The 27742-nt window shown below is 34.4% G+C and overlaps 1 protein-coding gene across 3 annotated transcripts in view; it reads right to left on the reverse strand.

Annotated features, from left to right (window-relative positions):
• Positions 1 to 27742, reverse strand: part of LOC118184145 (protocadherin Fat 4-like) — a 517728-nt gene that overhangs the window by 112728 nt on the left and 377258 nt on the right. For all 3 annotated transcript variants that reach the window (XM_085819903.1, XM_085819902.1, XM_085819904.1), the window contains exons 51-56: positions 23134 to 23228; positions 19446 to 19586; positions 12103 to 12205; positions 10427 to 10684; positions 8621 to 8769; positions 3247 to 3418 (exon numbers count right to left, since the gene is read on the reverse strand). In XM_085819903.1, coding sequence (XP_085676029.1) covers positions 3247 to 3418; positions 8621 to 8769; positions 10427 to 10684; positions 12103 to 12205; positions 19446 to 19586; positions 23134 to 23228 — 918 coding nt within the window. The remainder of the gene's footprint in view (positions 1 to 3246; positions 3419 to 8620; positions 8770 to 10426; positions 10685 to 12102; positions 12206 to 19445; positions 19587 to 23133; positions 23229 to 27742) is intronic.

Consider the following 27742-nt stretch of genomic DNA (forward strand, 5'->3'; position numbering starts at 1 on the left):
ATTTTCAAAAGTATAGCTGCGTTTTAAAAAAAATCTCCAAGCAGACTATTTTTATAACAAAGCAAAACCGGCTAAAACGTGTGCAAATAGCCTGCACACAAGGAAATATACACTCATGTCCATAAATTAAGGATAATGCAAAATCAGGCAAAGGAAGAGTTAGAAGCAAAACTAATTTGACTCATTTGTAAAGCTTATTTATTAAACAAAAGGTAAAGAGCAAAAAAAGATGCTATATGTTTGATATTATTAAAAAATTCGCGATTTTTTCTTCCTGGAGCAAATTACAAAAAAAACCTATTTACAAAAAAACAATATTACATGGTTGGTATGATTTTTAATACATTGTATGTCTCCCAGACGATGCAATACAGTCCGTACAACGCCTAGGCATGCTGAGTATCAAATTATCGATCTGATCTTGGGGAATATTACACCACTCAAAAAGCAATGCTCTCCGAAGTTCCGGTAGACATGTAGGAGAAGGTTGACGGGCTGCAACTCTTCGGCCAAGCATGTCCCACACGTGCTCTACTGGATTAAAGTCCGGTGAGAATGCTGGCCAGTCCATACGGGTGATATCCTCCGATTGAAGGCATTCGCTTACGATGTTTGCACGGGAAGGACGGGCGTTGTCATCCATAAACACAAATTGTGCGCACATGGCGCCCCGAAATAAACGTACATGTTGTTCCAGAATGACGTCCCGATAGATTTGGCTTGTCATGGTTCCAATTTGAACATGCAGGTCAGTTCTGGAACCCAGAATAATTCCACCTCAAACGAGTACTCCTGCACCACCGAAAACGGTGTCGTTCAATGATGTTTTCTTGGTGGTAACGGGTACCCGGAGCTCTCCATGTAAACGTCCGGCGAGAATCCGACCGCAAGCTAAACCTAGACTCGTCGGAAAACATCACACTGTTGCGATGTCCACAATGCATGCTCTCTATTCCAGGCTAACCGCAGGCGACAGTGAGTTGCAGTAAGTGGAACGCATCTTACAGGTCTACGAGCATATAGACCAATCTGCCCTAAGCGTCTGTACACGTTCTGCCTTGAAATTGTCGTACCAGTGGCTGAAGATTGCTGACGAGACAGGTCTGAGGCTGTGCTCCGCCTGTTTCTTTTGGCAGTAACTGCCAAATGCCGGTCCTCATTCGGTGTTGTAACTCTGGGGCGACCTGTGCTGTAACGTCGACTCACATTACCATCATCTTAGAATCGTTGCCAAAGCCTGGAGATGACACTCTGGGCAATTCCAAGTTCGTCTGATACTTCCAGTTGGGTACGCCCACATTCCAGACGGCCGATAATTCTACCACGTAAAAAATCATCCAAATGCGTCCTTTGTGTCATAACTATTCGCTTATTGCACTGAAATGCTTATAAAGCGCTTGCGAACAATTTTACTTCCTTGAACAATTTTACTTGCCTGTAATCCTTATATATCACTCTCTACACTTTCGTCATTGTGACGTACCATCGGAGTCATCTGGTTACTTCCTGAAATTTGCATATGATTCTTGAAGATGTGTGTAGTGATTTTACAGGTGATATATTTATTTTAGAGTTCGATTTCCGCGTGGCTCCGAATTATCCTTAATTTATGGACATGAGTGTAAAAGAAACATCTAACCAGATTTTTGGACAGACAATGGAAGTTCAGATTTGAAATTATTGGGCTATTATTGAGCTTTGTACTCAGTATCAGTTTCAGACAATCTCAATCTATTGCCCAAACTCAGAGTGAGTACGAAACTCTATGTCTTTACGATCAGTAAACTGAGATTGCGTCCGCGAAGTAAAGACAACGGAAGACAATTGATACTCGTCCAAAAGCATGTGTAATAGTTATGAGATTATGGAAAAGCTTGCGAAAAAAACGAGCTTTGCATGACCCGAAGAATGATGCAGCCACAAGAGATAAAACAAGACCATCTCTATGGCGTTATTGGAAGTGTGAGGATGTAATTACACGTCCGATATGTATGCTACACAACTCTCGCTGGATGACACGAGATATGCGATAGAAGTTACTTGTGCTTCTCTTTCCATTGATGAATCTGCTGTTTTTCAGTTTGTTCTGTGACACTAAAGATGATATATTTCTACTAAAAGCGGTGATTTCGAACATAACACTTTAAATGTGACACCAAAAATGTTCATACTTCTTGTCTTTAGTATTCTTTCTATGAACGTCCAATGAAAATATTGGGATAATTGGTGTTATAACAGTGCTACCACATATATATTGTTGCCTGCTTACCGATTTGTAATCGATTGAATGCACACAATACCGATCGCAGCTCAATAAAATTCATTTTTCCGGATAGAAACACTTTTCAGTTTTGTAGCTTTCCATAAAAGTATTTGTACAACTCTTATCAGTATAACAGAGCACAATCAGTACTTAACACTTCCAACTACCAACAACGTTAAACGCAATGCAGAGCGCATCGAAACAACGAAGCTCACACGGACGTATCTCAGTGCTTCGAAGTCGACTCTGAACAGAAAAACTGAGAACTGCTGCTTTCTCTGACCTTATCAAGTTCTCCTCCTGCTGCCGAGAAATTTCTAGTACCTTGCATTTCTCGAAAATACTGGAAGGCATATAAAGTTACATATAAGGGCTACATATGGTTATTCTTTACATAAAGGGATCAATTACAGTACCAATTGCAGTTTTACAAGAACCGGACTAAAATGTCTCCAAAAGGTTGCCAACTTTGGCGACAAAACTTAGTCACCAAATTCATTGACATGTTGGCGATATCTCGCCAATTAGCGAGATAGCCATTTACCTCGATGTTAAATAAACATTCTCCAGTAATCTTACGTTTCCGGCACAGCTTCGTCTCTCATGTCATTTCATGTTACTTTATACAAAATATGTTACTTTATACAAAATATACTACAATTTTACGTATAATTTGCTAAAATTATTTACATACGTATAAATTTCGTAACAATATGATAAAATTGCAGCATTCAGAAACAGAAGATGTACATGAGCATCAACGGCAATTAGAAACGGCGCTTAGGATGACATAAATTCACGTCAGTGGCAACTAAGGACACAATTTCAAATAACGTAAATTGATATGAGCGATCAAGAGTATATTATAGGCCTTTTTTTAAGAATCTAAACGAAACCTTAACGTTATATCATTTTAATATACAAATAAACAAAGGACACAAATGTAAACTTTATTTTAAAGCAAAACAAAAGTATCATCTTACCGTTATAATCATGACCAACAATGCTGTACAACACTGGTTTATGTGCTATTTCATCAGTGGCGTTCAGATCTAGGATCACCAGAGGGGCAAGTCTGTTTTCAAAGACTGTAACTTCGTACAGACGACTGGGGAAAAGTCGAACACCATGTCCTGTGCCAACGATGATATTTACCTATCAAAAGCAAAAAGTAGCAATTAGTATCGTTTCCCAGAAATTATGGATCCACTTTGCTCGAGATTCTGGCATGTTTATATCGAATTTTTATTGCTGAGAGTTAAATTTTCATGTATTTCACGAGGAAATCAACTGACTGAAGGAGAATTTTAAGGCAAACGTGGATTAACTGCAACTCCTGTCTTGCAGAATGAAGAACCGCCTGCTGGCCATAAGAATTAGCGCCAATCTGTTTGGAAATAATTAGTAATTGCTAATGGCAGCTTCGGTTGTCAGTCGAAGTTGATAGATGCCTCCATGCTGTAATGATCAGCTGAGGACAAAAGTGGGCTTTAGAAGATTTGATTTTGACAATTCTAAACTTTAAAGGCAGATATCCTAAAATGTTACAAGCTGTTCTTGATCAATAATCAGATCGTCTAGTTTGTAATTTCTTGCTTAAGTTGCGAAGGAATGAAGAAATAAACTCTCCTAAATTTTAAAGCTATGCTTCCGTAAGAGGACTATAGTCAGGACAATTTACCACTGACATCTGGGAAGTAACTCTTAGTTTGAGGCTATTTTAGTAGTAGAGTTAGAAACTATATGTGAACATTCCTTTTTACCGCACTGAATTGTTTCAGTCTGTCATCATACTATGTTCCAATATCTTGTTTTCATATCTGTGATAATACTGTGTTCCATAATCAGAATATTATGATGATAATATTTTTCAAAGAAGCTCGGAATAGAAAGTGAAAATTCTGCAACATATTCTTTAACTTTATTTCATCATAGTAAGAGACGATGGAAAATGAATAAAAAGGTGAATTTATTAGGGAAAGCAGTTTAACAAATGATTAGAATTAGCATTTAAATTTTATGCTCTTACATAGATTAAACATGTGGTCCCTGAAGATGAAGATATACTTGATTTAGCGTATTATGGCAAAGCAAATTGTAACTCTTATAAGACCAACTTCTTGCAGGGAGAAATGCCTTTATGAAGAAATGGCTAATGGTTATGTTATGTCAAATGCTTAAGACAAAGAAACTTAATGTTATATGTCTATAGAAAAGACGCCTTCGCGAACGGCATTTCAAGGGAAACTGGCTTGTATTCACATTACGCAAAAAGGGAACTATGAAATTATCACCCAACCAGCCCATTCGCTTGCAGTTGTAACGCAAATGAATTCGCACTTACTACTTGGCCGCTGGAGTGTGACTCTATAAGGGAAATTGGCTCGTATTTACCTTGCATCTGGCAATTCATCGAGATTTTAACCTCAGTCGAACTACCGATGGTCAGCTATCTTACTACTCTAATTATTTGCATACAGTATTTATTAATGGAATATATAAATAGCTTATATTAATAATTATAAAAAACTGATGACTTCCTTGTGCGGTATATTAAATAATACAAATTTTTTGCTGCACTTCATTTAAACTTGTTTTTTCAAACTATTCTAACTTAATTAACCAATCCCTGAAGGCAAGTTGAATATAATATCAAAAATTATAAATTTTTAAATTAAATATTCCTGTCAGTTTTCGTCTTACGGGAGTCAAACTCTCTTATTATACATTATAATATAAGTCAAACTCCTTATAATAATGGTCCACCAGCGGCCGAGCGGTAAAGTTGCTGAACACTGGTAATTCGGTCTGAGGTTCGAATCCCGCGAACGGGCTGGCTGCATGGGCGTTTTCGTGGTTTTCCCCGTGTGTAACGTGTATACGAGCCAGTTTCCCTTAGAAAGTCCTCCACGAAGGCATCCCTCCTCTTAGGCAGATAGCCCTCGAGGCTTTGCCATACTCACACACACACACCTTATAATAATATATACTCCTTATAAATTTTGGGGTCAAACTCCCAATAATGAGTATAAAACTTTCAAAAATTCAAGTATAAGAAATGGGAAACCGTATTAAAATTTAGATTTCGTTATTTGTCCGAAATTATTTTTTTTACTTCATATTGCCAAAACATGAATAATTTCATTATTTAAAAACCCTTCTGTAATTGGAAGTAGAGTACGACAAATGATTGCGAAAATAATGACCCAGTAAGAATTTTTAAAACGGGTAAGTTTGTACATATACGTATGGTTCTGCCGATTGTAAGAAAAGAAAGAAGATTCACTACTAGATGTTATAGCAGTCCCATGCACAAAATTTCAACGTTCTATGGAGAATCGTTTTGGAGTTACGCAACATTATGCACATACGTACGTATGTATCACGAAAAAGTCTATTTGATTCCATTTTATAATGATTTTTGGAAAAGAAAAAGAGTTCCTCAGACGTCACGCAAAACAAAATAATATAAATGGATTCGAGAAAGGTCATAATAGATATTTCCTTTGAAATATGGTACCCGAAATACTTCACGATTGCAGTACTTTAGTAAAAATCATAAAAATTCAATAATATCAATTTAACACTTATTTTTCATTTTATATACGCATTCCCGCGCTTTTTGGAGGAACACTGTACCTATAAGGAAACAGAACTATTAAGAAATTTCCAGAAAATCCGAGAAGAAAAAAGCTCCATAATTGAGAAATCCTAGAAACATAAAGCATTATCTTGCAATTTTTCCACAATTAACCCGGACTGCGACGCAATTAAACACATAATCGATCAAAATTCCCGATAAGCTATCGAAAATGTATCGTGATATCGCAAAATAAATTATAGATTAAATCATTGATTAAATTATCCGGAAGATCTACGAAATAATCGTTGTTTCAGATCCCATTACTTGCTTCAGATTAAGGTTTAATTTTGCCTCTCTTTCTCTAACTCAATAATTTTCTCGTTTAATCCTGCATTCTGAAAAGCCATGATTCTAGCAATTTAGAAAATGAGTTTTTATTTGTGGATTTGGTGAATACGGTGTTTCCTTGCATTTCGTGATGCTATTAGTAATTGAAAAAAATCCTTGTACAATAATTTTTCGCCTTATTTATTTTCTACAAACTTTTGACTAAAAAATAAAACACAGACCCCCAAAAATGTCGTTATTAATTTGCAAGTAAATGTATAACGTGAATTTAGTAAACAAATAAACGTAATATATTATCTTGATTTCTGGCTGTAAATCCTTAATTGATTATTTTGTTTCATTCTGTGCTTAAATAGTTATTCTCTTATAGTTACAATGTAATTTAAATTAGTCTGGTCAAAAGAAGTATCGATAATAAGTATCGATGATAAGTATCGATAAAGAAGTTTGACCATTTGTTGTTTGTCTCTACTGTGACGTTTGCCGAACTTCCGTAATGGAAATACAAATACCAGTTGTCTTTTCAAATATTTATTCAGAAACCTAATATAAATGTTCTTGGTTAAATAAAAAAGTAAATTACAAAAAGGAAAAGGAAATAAATTACAAAAGGTAAAGACAGCAGCTCTCCATGATGCGACTTGCTCCTCCCGCATTTCTCAGAGAAAAGCCTGTTTCTTACATTTTTCATTTTCATCCACGGAAAACCCGAAAAGGTGGTGCATCCTTAACGAAATTTTTCCTCATCACTTTCTAGCCATTTCGGCACAAACTGTGGTTTATTCCCAAGAGAAACAGGGAGGTTCTGTCTAAATATTGTTACGTTTTTCTCTTCCTGACACCAGTTGTTACATTATTTTCTTCCTTCACGTTCGTAAGGGGTTCGTAGATTTGGAGTGAATAACGACGACACTTAATGAAGTATCGAAACACACTTTATTTAGCCAATATTAATCAGGACAGCTCCAATAACACTTTTTGCAGTCGTCGAATATCTACTCTAAACACGCTGGAAGAATCAATGACACAGCCTTCACACTGTCAGGCAATAACGGTGGAGACAGCTTCACTGCAAAGCTCCCGACTCTGCTCGGTCGTTCTCGGAACTACACGTACTCTCGAGGCACCCACACACCAACTGACTGCGGACCAGCAGGGTTTATATAGCTTTCGGCTTGTGTCCGAGAACATTCTGGGCTAAACCGGTAAGAATTCGTTCCATAAGGTTCTCCATCAGGCCATGGTATATCGCCAATTTTGTCGCCAAATGTCGCGAAATAGGCGATTTCTCGCCAAATGTGGCAACTTTGCCTTGCCTAGTCATTTTTATGGCAACCCTAAAACTGATTTGCGGGGAAGCTATCTCACCGCCCCTGTACATTTCGTAACAATATGTTACTCTACCCCGCGCCTAAAACAGTATTGCAAATAAAAGAAATAAACATTCTATAGCTAAACGTGACGAGTTTAAGCAATATAGGGAGCTGATCAGCGGTAAGTGAAAGAGTTTGACTAGCGTAAATCGTTATTCTTCATGCGGATTTCGTGTGGTGTGCATTGCTACACGAATGTGGAACTCGCTTACATGCATTTTATTAATAGAACAGCGGGTCGAAACCGCTAGCTGCTCAAAAGGAATCGTCCTCTGTATTTCTTCTGTGTAACCACTCCGTTTTAGCGACAACACCACAGATAAAATGCATGTCTTTGAGTTCCACACTCGTGTAGCGATTTATACAGCACGACATTCACATAGGAATACCATCAGAATGTTTTCATTAACCGCTCAATAGCGCCTTGTGCCACCTCAACAGGCCATTTCCTCACACACATTCTAGTATAAAATCTTCTTATTTAGGCTCCTTGCTTTTACGATCGACCAACGGCCAAGGGGTAAAGTCGCTGAACACTGCTAGTTCGATCCGAGGTTCGAATCCCGCGAATGGGCTCGGGGTTTTCCCCATGTGTAACGCGTATACCAGCCAGTTTCCCTTATAGAGTACTCCACGAAGGCATTCCCCCTCCCCTTAGGCATATAGCCCTCGAGGCTTTGCCGTAGTCACATAAACCAAAACAACCACTTGCTTCTACAATTTTGACAGATGATTTTTTTAAATCACTTTGACTATCAAGAACATAAATGTAACTGAGAATATTTTCTTAAAAGAATAACGAGGCCGAAAATGGTCTCGTTGTCTTACGAAAATACTTAACCACTTCTGAAATGATGAAAAGAATAATGAATCCAAAACAATTACATACTTTGATATAGTAGTTTCAGTAATCTTTCGTATACTTTTTGCAAAACTAGTTTTACCGTCTCGACAAGTAAATTGCTGATTAAATTTTCTTGGCGTCTTTGTAAAATTAAAGTGTATGCGAATGCGAAATTTCATAGTTTTGGTAGTTGAAACTTTAATACTTACTTCTGCGGTATCAGACTTCGGTGGGTCGCTATCAACAGATGCCTCGACAAGCAGCCTATAATGGCTTTGCTGTACACTGTCGAGAGCTTTCACGAGACGAATGTCACCAGTGCTCATATCCACATCGAATGCGTCGATCTCATCCTTATCTAAAATAATTAAACATCACTTAAAGGCACTCCTTATTATAAAATTGAAAGTAATAATTATAAAAGACTTAAAAGTACCTAAAGTAATAATGATAAAAGTAACCTAAGTATAGGCGTATAAAGTATACTAAAATAGGTGTTTATTTCCAACGTCATTTATGTTTCTTCAATGCTCTGATCAATTTGCGCAGCGGAAAAAAGTGAGTGTTGCCATTCGAAAATTTTGAAATTTTTTTCACTACAACCGTAACTCTGAGAATTCCTTAGTTTTAAATCATCACAATCTCGAGCTCACACCTTCAAATTATAAGGTATTTCTCCCCGCCTTCGTAGCATGACTTCGTGGTGTAGTAGTCAGCACGCTCGGCGCGTATTCGAGAGGTCCGTGGTTTGAGTCCCGGCGAGGGCATTGCTCATGTTTCATCTCTCCTACTTTAAAAAAAATACCTAATATCTCTACAGTGGCGCCCGAGCAGGGACGTTTGGCGCGTAATCGAGAGGGCCAAACGATTCAATTTCTTGATTCAAAAATATTCTACATAACTCAGCACTGACGCCCGAACTAAAAAAAGATGGTGGATGCTGCTTCTCCACCGCCAGGATTTGGCGATTGTGTCTCCGAATCCCCAGTCGCCCTTTAAAAGGGGGAGTATATAAGGTATTTCTACCGCCTTCTTAGCGTGCCTTCGTGGTGTAGTGGTCAGCACGCTCAACGCGTATTCGAAAGATCCGTGCTTCGAGTTTCGGCGAGTTGCCCATTTTTCCTCTCTCTTACTTTCAAGAAAAATCTAATGTCTCTACAAAATAATAATATCTAAAATTTCATTTCGGTTGACCCAGCGGATAAGACTCTAAAGATAACTGTTTACTCATATCTTTGTTCGCAAAAGCAAAAGGTGGCTCATCGAGAATCAATCGGGGTTGCTTGAAACAAAACTAGGTGTTAAAGTGGTCGTTTCCCATAATCAGCGCTAAATCGCTCTGCTAGGCGACAATTTCATGGCCGACGGTGTAACACGTAAGTACTTATTTTTTTATGAAACACTGAGTACTTACGTATTATAATATATAACACTTATACGTATATATTATACTTATACGTATATATATTATACTTATACGTATATATTATAACTTATAATACTTATACATATTATATACGTAATACGTATTATAACTTATAATACTTATACGTATATATTATACCGTAATACGTATTATAAGTAAAATTTTTAAACCAGTTTTAGAATATTTGAATTTCCTTCAAGGCAAAATGAAAATTTTATCTCATAAATAAAGCATAGTTTTTCAGCAATATAAATACAGAAAACCGAAAATTAGATTCAAGCTTAATTTTCCTGATATATTTGTTACAAAGTGAAATACACTGCTGAGGAAAGAGGGTTGAATAATTCCATGTTTGGTATACGGTAGTGAACGCTACAAAGGCAAATAACTTCAGAGCAAATAATCAAACCTTGAAATATAATAAGCTTTATCTCATATAAAATATTATTTCTCTTTTTCTTAGTGTTATTAAAATCCAGCTTACAACATTTTATTGATAACATTACGTTAAGAGTAGCCGAAAGTTTAGTTACGTAATATTTAATTATTAAGAAGTTGTTAATTTGCTTTAATATTTTATTATACTTACTCAAAAGAGAATATTTAAAATCCCCCTTTCCAGCATCTAATTTGAATACTGTATCTCCAGGCTGGCGGCTTTCGGCTACCTCCAATGTGTAAACTGCTTTGGAGAATTCAGGCACTGCATCATTGGTATCCGCAACTGTAACCCAAAGTTTCGCTGTAGAGCTTAAACTCGGCGTTCCCTGATCGTAAGCTATGACAGTCATATTATAAAATGCTTGTTTCTCGTAATCCAAAGTAGATAATGTCCACACAGTTCCATCTAAAAAATTAGAACGATCATTCGTTTCATAATCGCATATACGAGTAAATCGCTATCTATACATATATGACATTCATAAGCTTTTGGAATAATCTGAATTGCTAAAGTCTCAGCATAAGCTAAAAGGACTCAGCTGCAAGTCCTCCAGTACGAAGACTTGGATCGTCACAAGTGTACAATGGTTCACAAATCAACTAGTTTGATTGATTACCTAAACTTCATTAACATATTTAATAGAGTGCTGAGATTTTGCAACAGTTCCGGGAATTATGGCTTATTATCGTGCAGGTTGTTGTGAATCTCTTATCACGCAGACTTATTAGAGACAAGGAATACGATCCGCCTAATAAACTACGTGCATTAACAGAATGAATGCATTTACCGACTAAGTCAGATAGCCAAGTCGAGGTCCTTAGCTTATACTTGATTCCAATGGATAAATTCGATTTCAAGTAAAATACGCCAAGAATATAGAAGTGGTGCCAAAGTGTTATGTTTAATTACCTCATAGCGGTCCCAAGGAGATACACTTTTGCTATTACTTCTTGCTCGTGCTGCCATCTATTAGCACAGATGAGAAGTGCGGTGTTACAAGCTCTCATTTTCCTTGAAGATGGTAAACGACCTTGGGGTTGGATCGTACATCTGCTTTGTGTCAGTTAGACATTTTATGCTTCGTACAGACGATGGTTTTATCGTCCTAAAGCTTTGTGGTTTAAGGCTAAAAGTCCATTTACACCTGCTTAGCAGGATTTACAATTGCCACTCAAGGAAGAGAACGTTGCACATGCGTAAATGTGTAGTTGACTCAGCGATTGGTGTTTGCTTCGCTGTGATTGGTGGCCTCTTATACCACGTAGCATAAAGCTGAAATGTTAGAACATTTAGGCAAAATCCTTAAACCAGTTTTTCTGACCTATCAAGGTCTGGTTGCCTAGCAACGAAGGTCGCCTTAGACTACTTACGATTTTAAAACCACCGTGTGAACGAAGCTTTACAGCTATCGCAAAAGTGCGACAGTACTTTTAGATATTTATACTGTTTCGTAGTGCGAGCGTCTGACTGGCACTCAGGATGGCTATAGACTCAGTTTTGGTAGACAAAAAAAGAAAAATTACCTCTAATTCCACAGGAATTGTTTTTTAAAAATTTTATGAAAAATAAAATTCAAAATTGTTATAGAAGCTAACCTACTAACTTTTCAGCACAGTGTCAAAAGATTATTCAGAACTATTTAAATTCTGTCTGTGCTATGTTATTATACGAAGAAGGGAGTTTATATTAGCTCAAAATACTTTTAAAGGCTTTATACCATAAATTATATCCCTGCAATTTTCTTCTGTATTTGTTGTCTTGCGTTTAGAAATATCAGAATTTTGCTATCATTTAGAAATACTAAAAAAATAAAATGTTTTTACCTTTGCTGTCGATGTAAAATTTGTTGTTGTGGCCTGTTCCTAGTTTGTAAAATACGAGTCCATTGTGACCAGAATCAGAATCGTATGCAGTGATTTGTGTGACCTGAAATAAAAGAAGTATAAGTTGTTCAGAGGAAGAATAAGTATTAACCGATAAGGGGAAAGCCTGATAGTTTAACCATTTTATATATATTAATTTTATATACATTGCAAAATATTAATTTAATTAAATGCAAAATGAATTATTATTAAATATTTATTTTTTGCTGTTGGCATAATTATTCGTATTGATAAAAAAATGTAAGTGTCATGCTAAATTCTGTACGTGCAAAGGAAATGAAATTATTAATAGAAAATGTATTTGCACAATTAAACCACAAGTCTTGGTCATTAAATAAGGTAAAACTTGTATTTCGTGCAGGAAAATGGCATGAAATGTGTAACACTAATATATATTTTACTATTATACTCTATACGCATTACTTTAAAGTATATTTTCGCATAATACTCTGTAAATATATAATTTTTACTAAATAGTTATTCAGTTTTTACGTTTACTCCTTTCAGCAGCATCTATTTTTCGTTCCTGAGGTCTTCAGTTGTTGGGGGGGGCGGAATTTGCATTTGGTGAAAGTCGCTACATTTATACTCCTTACATGTACAACAGATAAACTGAAACACACTGGCGAATGTTCAGTTTTACTCTGTTGAAATTATAACTCTCCACTATTTATAGCAAGATTAAATACTTTGTTAAGAATTTAAGTTCTTCCAAAATGAAAAATACTAAATACAATAAGCAATTTTTCTAGAAACATGCTCTCGACGAATCGTTTAAAATTTAGATTTCCAGCAAAAAGTATATTTTCATCAATAATTTATCTATACTCCAAAGGCTGCCCTTAGTATAATTTTAGGAGCAGTTTAGCCAATTCAGATGCAAGGCAGAAAATAACCAAGAAACCTTTTCCACTAATAAGAAGCAATAAAATACTTCTGCGTGGAAACCTATAAGAAATGTGGTGGTTGGAACTCTGTTTTAAGGCATCCGCTAATTCACTCAAGTATTAAAAGCAAAATTTTTCTTTTATACCTGTATAAAGTAGGCTGTGTTGATTTTTGTTAGAAGTTAGTTATTTTGAAGTTTAGTTCAAGATCTCTTTAGGTTACTGCCGGTAATAACTCTTACTTCGAATTTAACAAATGTCTTATATTAAAAAACGTTTATTTCGTACAAAAAATTTAATTTCTAACTTAAATTTTACATATAAAAATATTAAATCCGGATATAAACTTATTACAGTAAACACCCCACATTAAGGGATGCATTTTATGTGTAAATATAATGTAATAAAATTCCCGATAATATTCTTCACTGTAATTTAGACAACAAATAAAGGGGGAAATACAGCATCCTATATAACGAATATCAAAATGACAATAAATAAAGAAAATATTACAGTACTTTACATCCCGAATCACCAAAATAACGAACATCAAAAAGACAATAAATTATAAGATAAATAAAGAAAAACAATCCATTAGTCAACATAACGAAACTCCAAAATAACGAATTTCTATATGATAATAAATAAATGCGATTAAAGGAAACAGTTACAGCAGTCTACATGCTGAATCTCCAAAATAACGAGTATCAAAATTGACAATACATGAATACAATAAATAAATAAAACAATTACAGCAGCCTACAACCCGCATCTCCAAAGTAACGAATATCAAAATGACACTAAATAAATACGACAAATAAAGAAAAATCTTACAGCAATCTACACCACGAATCTCCAAAATAACGAATATCAAAATGACAATAAATAAATACGATAAATAAAGAAAACAATTACAGTAGTCTACATCCCGGATCTCCCAAATAACGAATATCAAAATGACAATAAACACGATAAATAAAAAAAGCTTACAGCAGTCTATACCACAAATCTCCAAGATAACGAATATCAAAATGACAATAAATAAAGAAAAAACCTTAGAGTAGTCTATACCATGAATCTCCAAAGTAACGAATATCGAAATGACAATAAATAATTACGATAAATAAAGAAAACAATTACAGTAGTCTACATCCCAGATCTCCCAAATAACGAATATTAAAATAACAATAAATTAATACGATAAATAAGGAAACCAATTACAGCAGTCTACATCCCGAAACTCCAGAATAACGAATATCAAAATGACAATAAATAAATATCATAAATAAAGAATAAACATACAGCAGTCTAACACCCCGAATCTCCAAAATAACGAATATCAAAAACACAATAAATAAAGAAAACATTTACAGCAGTCTATACCAAGAATCTCCAAAATAACGAACATCAATTGACAATAAATAAGTAAAATAACAAGAAATAAAGAAAATGAATAAGAAAAAATTGCATAAGCCTTCCTTACGAATCTCCAGAATAAGGAATATCAAAATGACAATAAAGAAAATAACAATAAATAAAAAAAAATTACAACAGTCTACATCAGATTCAAAACAGATATCAAACAGCAGAGCGCCTATATGAAACGATACCACTGGTGTTAAATCACTCGAGCGTTAGATGGAGATTAGCTCCAAATTATTAATACAAAACTAGGCGAACAATGCGTCTTTGAGCTGTTTATTAAAAGTTGTCTGTCAACCAGCTTTTCTATCTGATAGGCTACAGTCACACATTATAGAAAATTTCTGGACTTTAAAAAGTATGCATGTATTTACAAAACGGAAGAGTAACTAAATTTCTCGCTCATGTAATTTTATCTTTTTACCACCCCAATCACAAAGCTACAAAGCCATTCCATCATAACAAAGTAGAAGGAGAACTGACTCCACTGTTGCGTTAACGCAAAGTTCACTAAACTACAATCATTATTGCTTCTCTGGTGAGAGATCATCAATCATGCCCCTTTCACTATCGGTGTCAGGCGAGTAATAAAGAGATGTGTTTACCTAATACACCGCAAGATGTTGTTATTTTATATATTTTTTTAAGGCTGAGTACCCTTAAATTATGGTTTATGCGCAGTTTTATCAATTAAAGAATGAATGGGTCGGTAAAAGATCTAGAATTTTTCAAAAGATCGAAAATCTTTGGGGAATTCTTAATCCATAAGCCATCTTCTGAGTATGTTCATCAACGTTAAAAACAAAAGTAGCCTAAAAACATAAGGAAATATAACAACTGTGTACTTTTTCCAAGTAATATTCTCACAGAGATGTTTCAGCAGAAATGATTCAATTGCTAGAAATTGTTTAAGCCATCTTAAATGAGTCATTAGGTTATTTTGATGCTGGAGACGTAAGAAATGAGAAATGTCCTCGCCGGGACTCAAACCTGGACCTCTCGAATACGCGTCGAGTGTGCTGTCCTTACACCACGAAGGCATGCAGAAAGGAAGGAGAAAATACCTTATATGCTCCCTCTTTTAAAGAGCGACTGAGAATTAGGGGGTCCATTCGCCAAATCCTCATGGTGAAGAATCACTATCTACCACATTTTAGTTCGGGCGCCATTGTAAAATCATTAGGTTACTTTCGATGTCAGGAAGGTGAAAAATGAGCACTGCCCTGGCCCGGATTCTAACTTGGGACCTCTCGAATACGTGCCGAGTGTGCTACCGTTACGCCGCAAAGGCATGCAGAAAGGAGGGAGAAAATACAGGTTATAGTGATTAGCTGTGTCGGCTGCACGTTTGTACGTATAGACGTCACAAAAAAAAACATTTTACAATCCGTTTTGAAATAAAGAGTCCTTTCTGTCCGAACGTCTAGACATCACGCAAAAAATAGTCAAAATGGATTCGGAAACGATGTTGAAGATCAATTTATTGCGAAAATCTTGCTTAATTTTTTTTTCAAACTTTTAAATTCCGTTGAAATCTGATAACTGAAATTTTCCATTATCACAGTACTTCTTTTACTTCGCACAAGTAAATAAAAACGTAAAATGTCTGCATGAATAAATTGAACCCTAAACTTTGGTATTTTTCATTGACACAATCCTGCTCTCATCTAAATTAATTTTTTTTTTCATAACTCGAGAAAACTGTAAAGTCTGCAATCTAGAATAGCATGTTAATTACATGCAGTAATTTTTCACTTTCTGCCCATCTAGCTGTAACTCCTTTACACTAAAAATTCTTAACTTTTAATGTGCGAATCCCTAAAGATTGAAGAATTAATGACTACAGAATTACGATTAATTTACTGCAGTAGAATCTTGCTTAATATTTCATTTTTTGCAAACGATTAAATTCTTAAACTCAGTTATTTAGCGGATTTAAAACGTAAACAACTTACGAAATTAAATTGTGATAGTTTCGCGAAACTTACTATCAAGAATCACCATCATTTTGGACTTCTAATTGTACATACAGAACTACTACAAAAGCTATCACAAGACATTACTTCTTTTATGAACAAATACGTACAGATATTACATACAAAGCAGATATAGAAATCGATTAGATAACGAGTCAAATTGATGAATACCCGTTTCAAACAGTGAATTAGATGTTAAAAATAGTAATAATTAGTAACAAAAATTCACGTAATCATGAGTAAACTTGCAGGACTACAGCTTCGAAAGTTAAATAGAACCTTTCTTCGTCAGCTGCAGGGATGAACTTGACGACGGAGAAACGTGTGCTTATACTTTAGCAATAAATGAAATTCGAGAAGGTTCCAGTGGAAAGATCGAAAACAAAGTTATTGACATCCTTTATTGACAAAAAATTGAAAAAAAAAGCAACTAAAAAGAGTTTCTTGGAAAGGTTATGGTAAATAAGGATTATAATTTGGATCATCAATTGAAACAGAAAGAACTTTATGAAAGTGAAACGCTTACAAGAAATTTAATTTGTCAACATAATTTTGAATAATTTTAGCTGCAGAGGAAAGGGTAATATAATTTTCGGACCAGCAATGATGAACAGAGGAGAATTTGTAGAGACATTAGGTAATTTGGAAAAGCCAAAGAGATGAAAAATGAACAACGCCTTCACCGGGAATCGAACCACGGACCTCTGGAATACCAGTGTGCAGAACCACTACACAATGAAGGCACGCTAGGAAAGTGGGAGAAATACCTTATATACTCCCCTTTTTAAAGGGCACAACCCTTTTAGTTCGGGCGCCACTTATAGACATTAGGTAATTTGGAAAAGCCGGAAAGATGAAATATTAATAACGCCTTCGCCGGGAATCGAACCACGGACCTCTAGAATACCGGCTCAGTGTGCAGATCAACTACACCACGAAGGCACGCTAGGACAGTGGGAGAAATACCTTATAAATTTATAAGATTTACTCTAGAAAAAAAATTGTAACTACAATTAAGGTAATACTTGCAAACTTTGTAAACTAAACTTTTTTTTTCCTATGGCAGATTGTGAACAGTTACAGATGTAACCCAGTCCATTAATCTATAAAGGCCGGATGTGGTGTTCTCTTTATTATGGAGGCACTAAATAAGTGGGCCACCATCGCCTTCCCTATGAAGGGACGGACAGTTACAACCATGTCTTCTCCGGGATTCGAACCCAGGCCCTTCGGCATCGCTGTCAGCTTCCCTGACCACTATACCGACTGACCGGCTTGTAAGCTAAACTTGAGATTCTAATAATCTGTAAGGCAAAACATAAAAATCCTGTACACATCGAAGTATTTTCTTAGCTCATTCTAAGCAAAAATGCATCGTTAATGGCCAGAGATCGGGTCAAATTGTCATCGTAACAAAATTTGTACGATGACAATTTGCACGATGTTATGTGCTTGTATAACAAAAGTTGTACGATGGTATGTGCTTGTTAGTTAAAGAGGCTCCCGCTTAAGTCTGGAAATATTTGAAATATGCACGCATGACAGATTAAGATTTTTAAAGGCCTTAAAAACAACTTTAAGCACTTAAAAACAACTTTCGTGTCTCCGTATACATTTACAGTATAAAGCCTGTATATTCCGCATTCCTTCCCCCTCAGTCTTGATTTAGCTGCACTATACGTTTCATACTAAAACCTACAATAGAAAATTTTTGTGTCCTTCTTTCCTTGAATTCTCAACCTGTCATTGTGTCTCTAAATTGTGCTTAATGATTTATTAAAAGATCTATATGTGCGTTACTTAGAACTATACAAAATCTATAGATCACTTGATGTAGTAAAATTCTTCAAAATACAGGGACTTAAATGGGCTGGTCATTTGGCCAGAATGCGTGAAGATTGGTGCTGTAAGAAAATCTTTCTGGCAAAGCCCATGGGAACCAGACCTCGAAGTAGGCCCCTAGTGAGATGGATGGATTACGTTGAAAATAACCTAAACATTGTAAATGTCAAAAACTGGAAAACAATTGCCAAAAGCAGTAATACCTAGAGAAGGCCGCCCCCTTCCTCTAGGCTATCCAGCCAATGAAGAAGTATACATTACAGATTTATAAGTAGGTAGGGCAACTAAGGGCTGTCTACTTTAAAGAGAAAGTACTAAAAGAGATCTTCAAAGTTATAAAGAACCATTTCTTTACAAAGTTCATTAATTTCTTATTTAATCTGGGTGGTGTAAAATACTCAGAACAATATCCATCCTCAAAAACAACAAAAGTACAGACAATCAAATAGAGACAGTTCATTGTGAAATTATAAGAAAGCAAATCCTCACTGAAACTGCAATAAATATTCAAATATAATTACACGAGTTTCTAAAACCATTCTCAAAGAAAGATTCGATAATTAAATACTTCAAGCAGTCTCAAATTAATTTTGACTTCAATTCTTTTATAATCTATGCAGACCTAACCTGAGATCTAACTTCCTAATTTAAACTATTATTTACAAGCATATAGAAGCTGGCTGATTTTGATACACTCAGTTTTCGACATATATATATATACAGTAAGATAGAGAATTTCCAAAGTATTCTCCTAATATACGTTTTTATTCTAAAATCTAACTATCGACATAGTTCAACTTCATTTTGAACTTAAAAGGAGCTTCGAAGTAATCGATTTTAAATATTTCATTACCTTAGTCTGGATTCAGTTTGAACTGCAATTGAAACTTACAGTTAGCTTTTCAGGCTAACGAAATATGTGATAAAAAATAATTCAAAATAGAAGAAATTGTTTCCTGTGCTTGGCTGTCTACCCAGCATATAAAAAAAGGAAGCACATTTTCTTCCACTTTTGCTTTGGTTCTATTACTTTTTACATTTCTTTCTTCACCAATTACTAAAAGCTTTAAATTGCTTTCATTTTATCTTATCTCGCTTTCTTCGCACTCAAAGAGAGTAATAGATTTCAGAAAAATTTTTGTTTTTGAAAACTTACTTTTTGTCCTGGATCTAAATTTTCTTGAACATGGGCAAGATAGGGATCGGTGTAAAATCTAGGTGGCTCGTCGTTCACGTCGATAACTTCGATGATGACATCAGATGTTGAGTTGAGCTGTGGTTCGCCGAAATCGGTAGCCTAAATTGTATAAAAAAATTCCACATAAGCTTATATATGTCATTATTCAGTTTGTCTTAGTAAGACCATAGTTTCCATACCAAACCACGAAACCATCACACCCCCTCTGCCGTTCACCTAAATGCACTTATTAGGTTATTTTAAGCATTTAACGCTTTGATAAAAACAAATTGAGAATGATGTCAGATGTATATGAAAAAAGTATTTTTTAGAATTTATAAATTAATAATCTTCAAACAAGTTTTCTCTACAAACGACAGCTTTTCAGATTCGTGATTTTGGCTGAGTGATGATTTACACCATATATGCAAATATATAAAAAACCATGGCTAAAAAAAAGACGTGCCTAGATAGTAACTATTTTATAAGCATTCTGTCGTTAACATGCCAAAGTCATTAGTTAATTTTTTCGTTATTTTCACCTAGCATTTATCAGGTTGTTTTAGATATTTTATTCTATGTTCAAAAAACGAATGCATATTCCATGAGTTGCATGTGAAAGAATAATTCTGCAGCGTCATAATTTAATACCATTTAAAGGTGTTTTCTAGAAAGGGTAGTTTTTTTTAATTCGTGGTTTTTGCCTTAGTGAAGAATTACTAGATTGTAAACAAATTGGAATTTTTTTTTTTTTTTTTTTTTTTTTTTTTTTGTTTACGAAAAAGACAGCATATGCAACGTATCATATTTGCGCAGTAGTGATCAGTTATTTGTAATGAATACATACCATCTGTAAATAAAAATTAGCAATAATACAGTATTTTTTAAAATCCTAAAGCACATACTTTTCGTCTGCAGAAACTACTAAAAATGGAGTTGCGTCTTAGAAACTCAATTTTTTCTAAACTGTTAAACATTCCGAAGCAATTAACTTTTATAAATTATTAATTTAAATAGAACTATGCTTAATTTTTATTAAATTGAAATCGTTAATTAAAAATATCTGCTAGATTAATTTAGCGCTTATTTCACTCATTTTATTCTCTTTAGAAGATTTTTTATGACTATATTACAATTGAAAAGTTTTGAAAAGAATTAATTTTAACAATTGAAAAAAATAAAGTAATAATTAATGATGTATAACAAATCAATAAATAAAACAAAATTCTGCTTAATTTCGAATAAAGTATCAAACAAGATATTCATATAATTAATTATTAAATACGAGAAATTTTCAATTGATAAATTACATGCAGTGGACTTATTAAATATCTGCAATGCTCTTAAGGAGATTATAAACATTTAATAAGCTAATAGTAAAGTATTAAACCCTGCATTCATATTTATACGCTTTTTTCTCTTTCTTTCTATCATATGCTACATTGCCGTATTAATCATTAGGCAATTATGAAGCAGAAGACATGAAAAATGAACAATGCTCTAGCCGGGAGTCGAATATAGACCTCTCGAATATGCACCGAGAGTGCTACCGTTACACCACGAAGGCATGCAGAAAGTAGAAATAAAATACCTTATAATATGGAAGAAAAGAATTCTCATCTTTCAGTCTGATCTTTAAGAGACAGCACACCAATGAAAATGTATACATGTAGCGTTTAAATAGTAAGCACGTAAAAGATGACAGGACAATGATATCCTTGTTTTATCAAAACATTACTTAAATAAGCAGACACCGAACAGATTCGCGCATGCGTATTTGTACTCACAGATGAAATGGTCGTGGGATGATAACAATTATAAAAGTTTTACATTTTATGAGCAGTGTATTTCTTAAATTTTCAAAATTTCCACAGCATTCAATAATGTATGAGATTATGAGCGGCAGATTTGGATGTCTAAAATATTAAATAGTTGAATATATGAGGTATGGACACTTAGCATGAAGAGAAATTTGTACAAAATGTATAAAATGTTATTATTAAAAAAATGCCAGGCCATTAACTATCAGGTTATTAGACAAAGCGCTTTCCAACAATTTTTAGCAATGAAATCGAAATTATTTAATACGAAACTTTCGTCCAGCTGAGAAGCAGTTATGTGTTGTCTTGAGTTCCACAGAGGAATTCATGTGAATTAGTCAGTTTAAAACGAAATAAACTGGCACGAAGACAATCGTTTCCGGTTAAAAATCTAAAGTCAGCTACAGCAGCAGCACGGGTTGAGTCCTCTGTTACAACTGTTACCGTGAAAGACCGAAATATGAGAATGTCGACTTTCAGCGGAGAATGTCAACATTCACTAAATACGCCGGTCAAAGATCAAATATTGCATTACATTCTTGTACATTCGGACCCTCATCGGCCTCAATATGTCGACAATCACAGATATGTTCTGGTGTAGGTCGAAAAGATAGGAGTATATGTACACGCTGTCATTGCAAAAGGAAGTGTTCCACAAATAAATGCAGTTGTAAAAGCAAGGGCCTCTTGTGCAATTCAAAGTGTCATAATAGTTTAAGTTGTTGCAATAAATAAGATTTGAATCACATAATTTAGCACGTTTTTACTTCTATTAATTTCTGTTCTCATTTTGAATGTACTGTGTGTTTTAAGTTCTTATATTCTTAAGTTCTCATTTTAATAAGTCTTTTAATAATTCATAAGTGCGTGTTTTTGCGACTGAATTACGGAGAAGAAAATATAATATTCTTATATGTTCAACATTCACCATTAGTACATGGTGAATGTCGACATTTACCGGTGTAAGTCAGAAATATGAGTATTTGAAAAATATTTCATTTAATTTTTAATTTCACATACACCAAGCGACTATGCGAATGTTGACATTCACCGGTGAAAGTCGACATTCTCCAGATTTCAGTAACATTACCACAAAGCACACACCTGGGCTTAATACCAGCAGCGTGGGTAGGCAGATGACGGAACGACTGCTTGGAAATTCTCTTTATTTGTAATTTAGCAGAGTGGAATGGAAGGTCTTTGTAAAACCTTTGGAGAATATCAGTTCCCTTTTTTGCAAAAGGTTCACCATCTCATTTCCATGTATAAAAATTGTGCAATTGTTTATTAACATTAAAAATCGAAAGAAAATTATATACTAAACAAAACGTTTAATTGCATAAAATGTTAAATTAAATCATTGGTAGAGGCTACAATCTGTTTCTCTCAAACATCTAAAACGCTCGTGTATACGAATTTTTGTCAGAATGGATTTCCTTTGCCCATGCCAAGTAGAATGCTAACAAACTATTCAACTGAAACGATTATTTCTCTCTTGAGGATCTTAATGCAAATTTATCCCGCGTGTGCAGTTTTCCCTTTAGATAGGATTGCAACTGGAGTATCAGTAGCTAAACGTTGACGCTAAAGAGAGGAGAAGGAAGGTGCATTCAAACAAGACAGCTACTTATTACTCGCTCGAAAGAATGATTGACATGTCATTTAACAACTCCAATGAAACCAATGAGTCCAGCACCAAGTGATGGGGGGAAAGCGGCAGATAGAAAATAGACGCAGGCTTTCGGATGACCTACCGATGTCTGAATGCACGGGCGTTTCGAGCAACTTCGCTCGGAAATGGTTACTTATAGCAAACATAATAAAAATCTCTTTGGAAATATACTTACAAGAACCTGGAATTTGTATGAGCTTTTTGACTCTCTATCGATAACTCCCTGAGCATATAAATCACCAGTACTGCTGTCCACAGTGAAGGGGAATTCTGCAATGAAAATCAATATTTTGGTAAAATTGTTATTAATTTTAATTTGCAACTGATAATCAAATGAATTAAAAATGATAAATCAAAAAATAAATATACGAATATTAGTACGCTTTAATGTGACGTCTCCAACCCATGATTTTAACATATTTGAAAAGTTGCGATGCATTAACACACAGAAATATTATTCTCATTGCAGGTTAACTAATTAAAAATATTTGCGTATAACGAAATTTCTATGCCGTAGTCTACCGTAAACCTTTCTTCGAACGAGCTTTCCTATCTAAGAATACATAAAATCGAAACAAACTTTGTTTAACCCTTTGACCACGGGTACAAAATTTAGTACTTACGTATTGACGCAACCTCTTCGGCGCAATTCGGCAGTTTTTTACAGATGAAAATGTAAAAGTTACTTATCGGTTACAAGTTGGTGGTTTTCGCGCTTTTTTTAAAAAGATCCGCAGACCATCTATATTTATTATAAGTCGGAAAACACTATCAACATATAAAAAGAAAACATACTTCGCAATTTAAAATACAAATTTGAATTATTACATATGGATTACGTGAAAGATTTAAAAAATGTAACAAATTTTTCTTCAAGTCTTTCTGTAAATTTTTTTGCGCTATTCTTCTCCCGAAGTACACAGCGATCTGTTTTCGTTTACAAAAACATTAGCGAAATGTGGATGCTCAGCTTCGTGCAACTCTCGTAAACTGTGGTCATCTGGAAAATGCATTTTTAGGTGTTCTTTTCAGAAAATGTTTAGTAAAATTCTGTGTTCCTGCAGAAACTTTACCGTAGTTTCTTCTATTGCTGGCAAGTTTAAGACAAAAAATATCACGATTTGTTTATAAAAACCGTTGGTACTTGAAATACAACAAAAAAGAACGTACATGAAAATGGAGGCGCTGCTTAATTGAGAGATTGTTACGAGCATAGTTGCCGGAAGAATGGTAGTCAGTGTCAGACACATTCTGAAAATTTGGCGATTTCTACTAAGGTGGTTGCGTTAATACGTAAATACCCAAATTTATAAAGCGTTATAAAGTTCATATCTTTTCTCTTGCGAAATTGATCGCAGCTGAAGTCCCAGTTTCTTCCCATGCGATAAGAACATTCCCAGTATATACTCAGGATACAAGGTGAATTCGTTATTGACAGATTCCGTGTTTAGAGGGTTAATATAGAAAAAAATCATTAAAGACTTACATTGTTTTAGTGTCTCAATGTTTATATGCTTTATAGCATAGTTCTTGTTTTACGCAACAGATGGCGCAAAGGTTAATACATTTTTTAATTATTTAAACGATAAAATTCCTGCAAAATGACCTGAGATTTTTTATTTTTTTATTTTTTTTTTTTTTTTGGAAAACGAGAGACTTATATTGGGTTCTCTCAAAATGTACATAACTTATCAACAAAATTGTCCTAATACAAAGATGAAATTTGCTTAATTTTAACTAGTAATCTCCAGGCATTGAATACAGGGAGTAAACTACGATAAACCGACAACAGATTAACCAAGCTCTTGACACCATGGAAAAAAATGTTGTTGCAAACACTCAGCGCCAAACAAAACTGAATCTGGAAAATTCAAAATGAGATATACAAGTTCGAAGGATAATATCTCTCCAGCAAAAATAAAAAATTATAAGCAGCTCCTTTACGCGAGCCTGAAAGCAATGACAATATTCTTTTGAAGATATTATTCTTTAATCTTCATTTATAACTAGATTTTTTATTTGTTTATTCTTCCATTGCTTATAAAGTGTTCCTCTTATTTTTAATATCGACTTAATTATCTTAACCAAGTAAACTTACTCTCCAAGTAAACATGCTTGAAAATACAAGTAAATTGTTAATAGTACAGAGTGGTCCTAAAAAACTTGCCCGATGTATAAACACTTAGAAACCTACCCGCAAAACTAATCAAAATGAAACTTCAGATATTGTTATTCGAAAGTATTGTGATGATTTAAAACAAAAGAGCTCGCACGGTTATGGTACAATGAAAACATTTGAAGTTTTTGAATGGCAAGATCCACTTTTTCCCTGCGCAAATTGATCAGCGCATTGAAAAAAAGGTGTTGGAGCGGCACACGTACGACGAAAATTGCCTTCGTAAAACATTTGTAAAGAACAGAATTGTAAAAGACCAATGACAGCACTTGAGGAAGAGACCAATGACAGCACTTGAGGGAGAGACCAATGACAGCACTTGAGGGAGAGACCAATGACAGCACTTGAGGGAGAGACCAATGGCAACAAAAAAAAAAAAAAAAAAAAAAACTTTTATTGGAATAAAAAATTTTCAACGTGCAGTATCATTTTCGCAGATGATACCGCATAGCATGCGGAAGATTATTCATAGTAATGACGAAATGACGAATGTAACATCTCACGAAGAATCTGCGTAACTCCACGATTTAGGGTACTTTTTAGTTCTGACGATAATGTACACCACAGATTTCAGATAACCCCAGAACCAGAAATCCCTCGGAGTGAGGTCGCGGGATCGTAGTGTCCATGAAACTTTCAAATTTAGATGACTCAATTTTGAAACATTGTACATGTTGAAAACGTGTAATTCAGATAAAAGTTCCCCCCCCCTTGGGCTCTCTTGTGTTGTCATTGGTCCTTTACAATGCTGTTCCTTGCAAATGTTTTCAGCCGCCAGTTTTCGTCATACGGGTAAAGCTCCAATGCCATTTCTGGCTTTTCGATGCGCTGAGTTATTTACATAGAAAAAAAAGGGTGCTGCCTTTCGAAAATTTCGAAATATTTTTACTGTAACCGTAACCGTTAGAGCTCTACACTTTTAAAGCATCATATTCTCGAGTGCATACGTTCAAACAACAATTGGATTGAATTATTTAATTATGGCAAAGCACACGAGGGTTATCTGCCTAAAGGGAGGGATGCCTTCGTGGAGGACTTTCTAATTCGAACAACAATATATGAAATTTCATTTCGATTGGTTGAGAGCATTGGCCACTAGGGGTTCATATATCGTTAAAGTTTCTTTATGACCGTCCTGTATTCTTCTGCTAATTACAACACAGCTTTTAATCTTGTACGTATTTTTTAACTCCTCTCGGATTAAACGTGATTTTATGATAACCGTGGATGTCGTCCGCTGCATTAAGCCGAAGTAATCGAGAGCTAAAGCAAGATATGTTTACAAGCAAGAAACAATAAGTTCATTTCAAGGAAATTAGAAAATGTTTTATACCTATAAATCCAATAAAAAAATAATAGTTTGGAATTTATTTTGACAACTGAAGCATAATTTATTGAATTTTAGCTTTTAAACTGCGATTTACTCAGAATATTCAATTCCTTTTAACATATTCATTAAAACATAAAGGAACGGATCTTTTTTTATGTAAGACAATTTTTTTAGATTTCTTTTTCATAATGCAGATAGCATTATTTTGTCAAAAACACAGGCAGTTTTTTTAATCGTTATCAGATGACTGAGCAATAACGTTCATTTTCTTTAAATGAATTTTTTCTACTCCGCTGGTCGTCGCTGCGAAATGTAATTAACCAGAATACGAATAAGATTTTTTTTCGAGGGGTGCGGGTGGAGGGACAAGGCTGATCATAGACCTTACCCCTCCCCTCACACGCAAACAAATATTTCGAATCTCTCAGTCAAGCGTTAACATTTCTTTTTAATTGGCATTCGTAAATTCATATCACATTATCACAGCAGCATTTTTTTCTTTAGATTTCCCATTACGATTTTATGAACTTATAGTGGAATATCCTGTTCCGAAATATTGTCCTATTATAAGAATATAAATAAAAGGATTACATATTCATCAATCCTCATATTCTATCGCTTTTCCATTCTAATTAAGTTTTAGATTAGCATAAACAGTTTTTTTTAATAATATAAATAAAAGGATTACATATTCATCAATCCTCATATTCTATCGCTTTTCCATTCTAATTAAGTTTTAGATTAGCATAAACAGTTTTTTTTAATAATATAAATAAAAGGATTACATATTCATCAATCCTCATATTCTATCGCTTTTCCATTCTAATTAAGTTTTAGATTAGCATAAACAGTTTTTTTTAATAATATAAATAAAAGGATTACATATTCATCAATCCTCATATTCTATCGCTTTTCCATTCTAATTAAGTTTTAGATTAGCATAAACAGTTTTTTTTAATAATATAAATAAAAGGATTACATATTCATCAATCCTCATATTCTATCGCTTTTCCATTCTAATTAAGTTTTAGATTAGCATAAACAGTTTTTTTTAATAATATAAATAAAAGGATTACATATTCATCAATCCTCATATTCTATCGCTTTTCCATTCTAATTAAGTTTTAGATTAGCATAAACAGTTTTTTTTAATAATATAAATAAAAGGATTACATATTCATCAATCCTCATATTCTATCGCTTTTCCATTCTAATTAAGTTTTAGATTAGCATAAACAGTTTTTTTTAATAATATAAATAAAAGGATTACATATTCAT

This window comes from Stegodyphus dumicola, chromosome 7, assembly GCF_044657685.1.
Source record: "Stegodyphus dumicola isolate Sdum_Otavi_A_Nest chromosome 7, ASM4465768v1".
NCBI lineage: Eukaryota > Metazoa > Arthropoda > Arachnida > Araneae > Eresidae > Stegodyphus > Stegodyphus dumicola.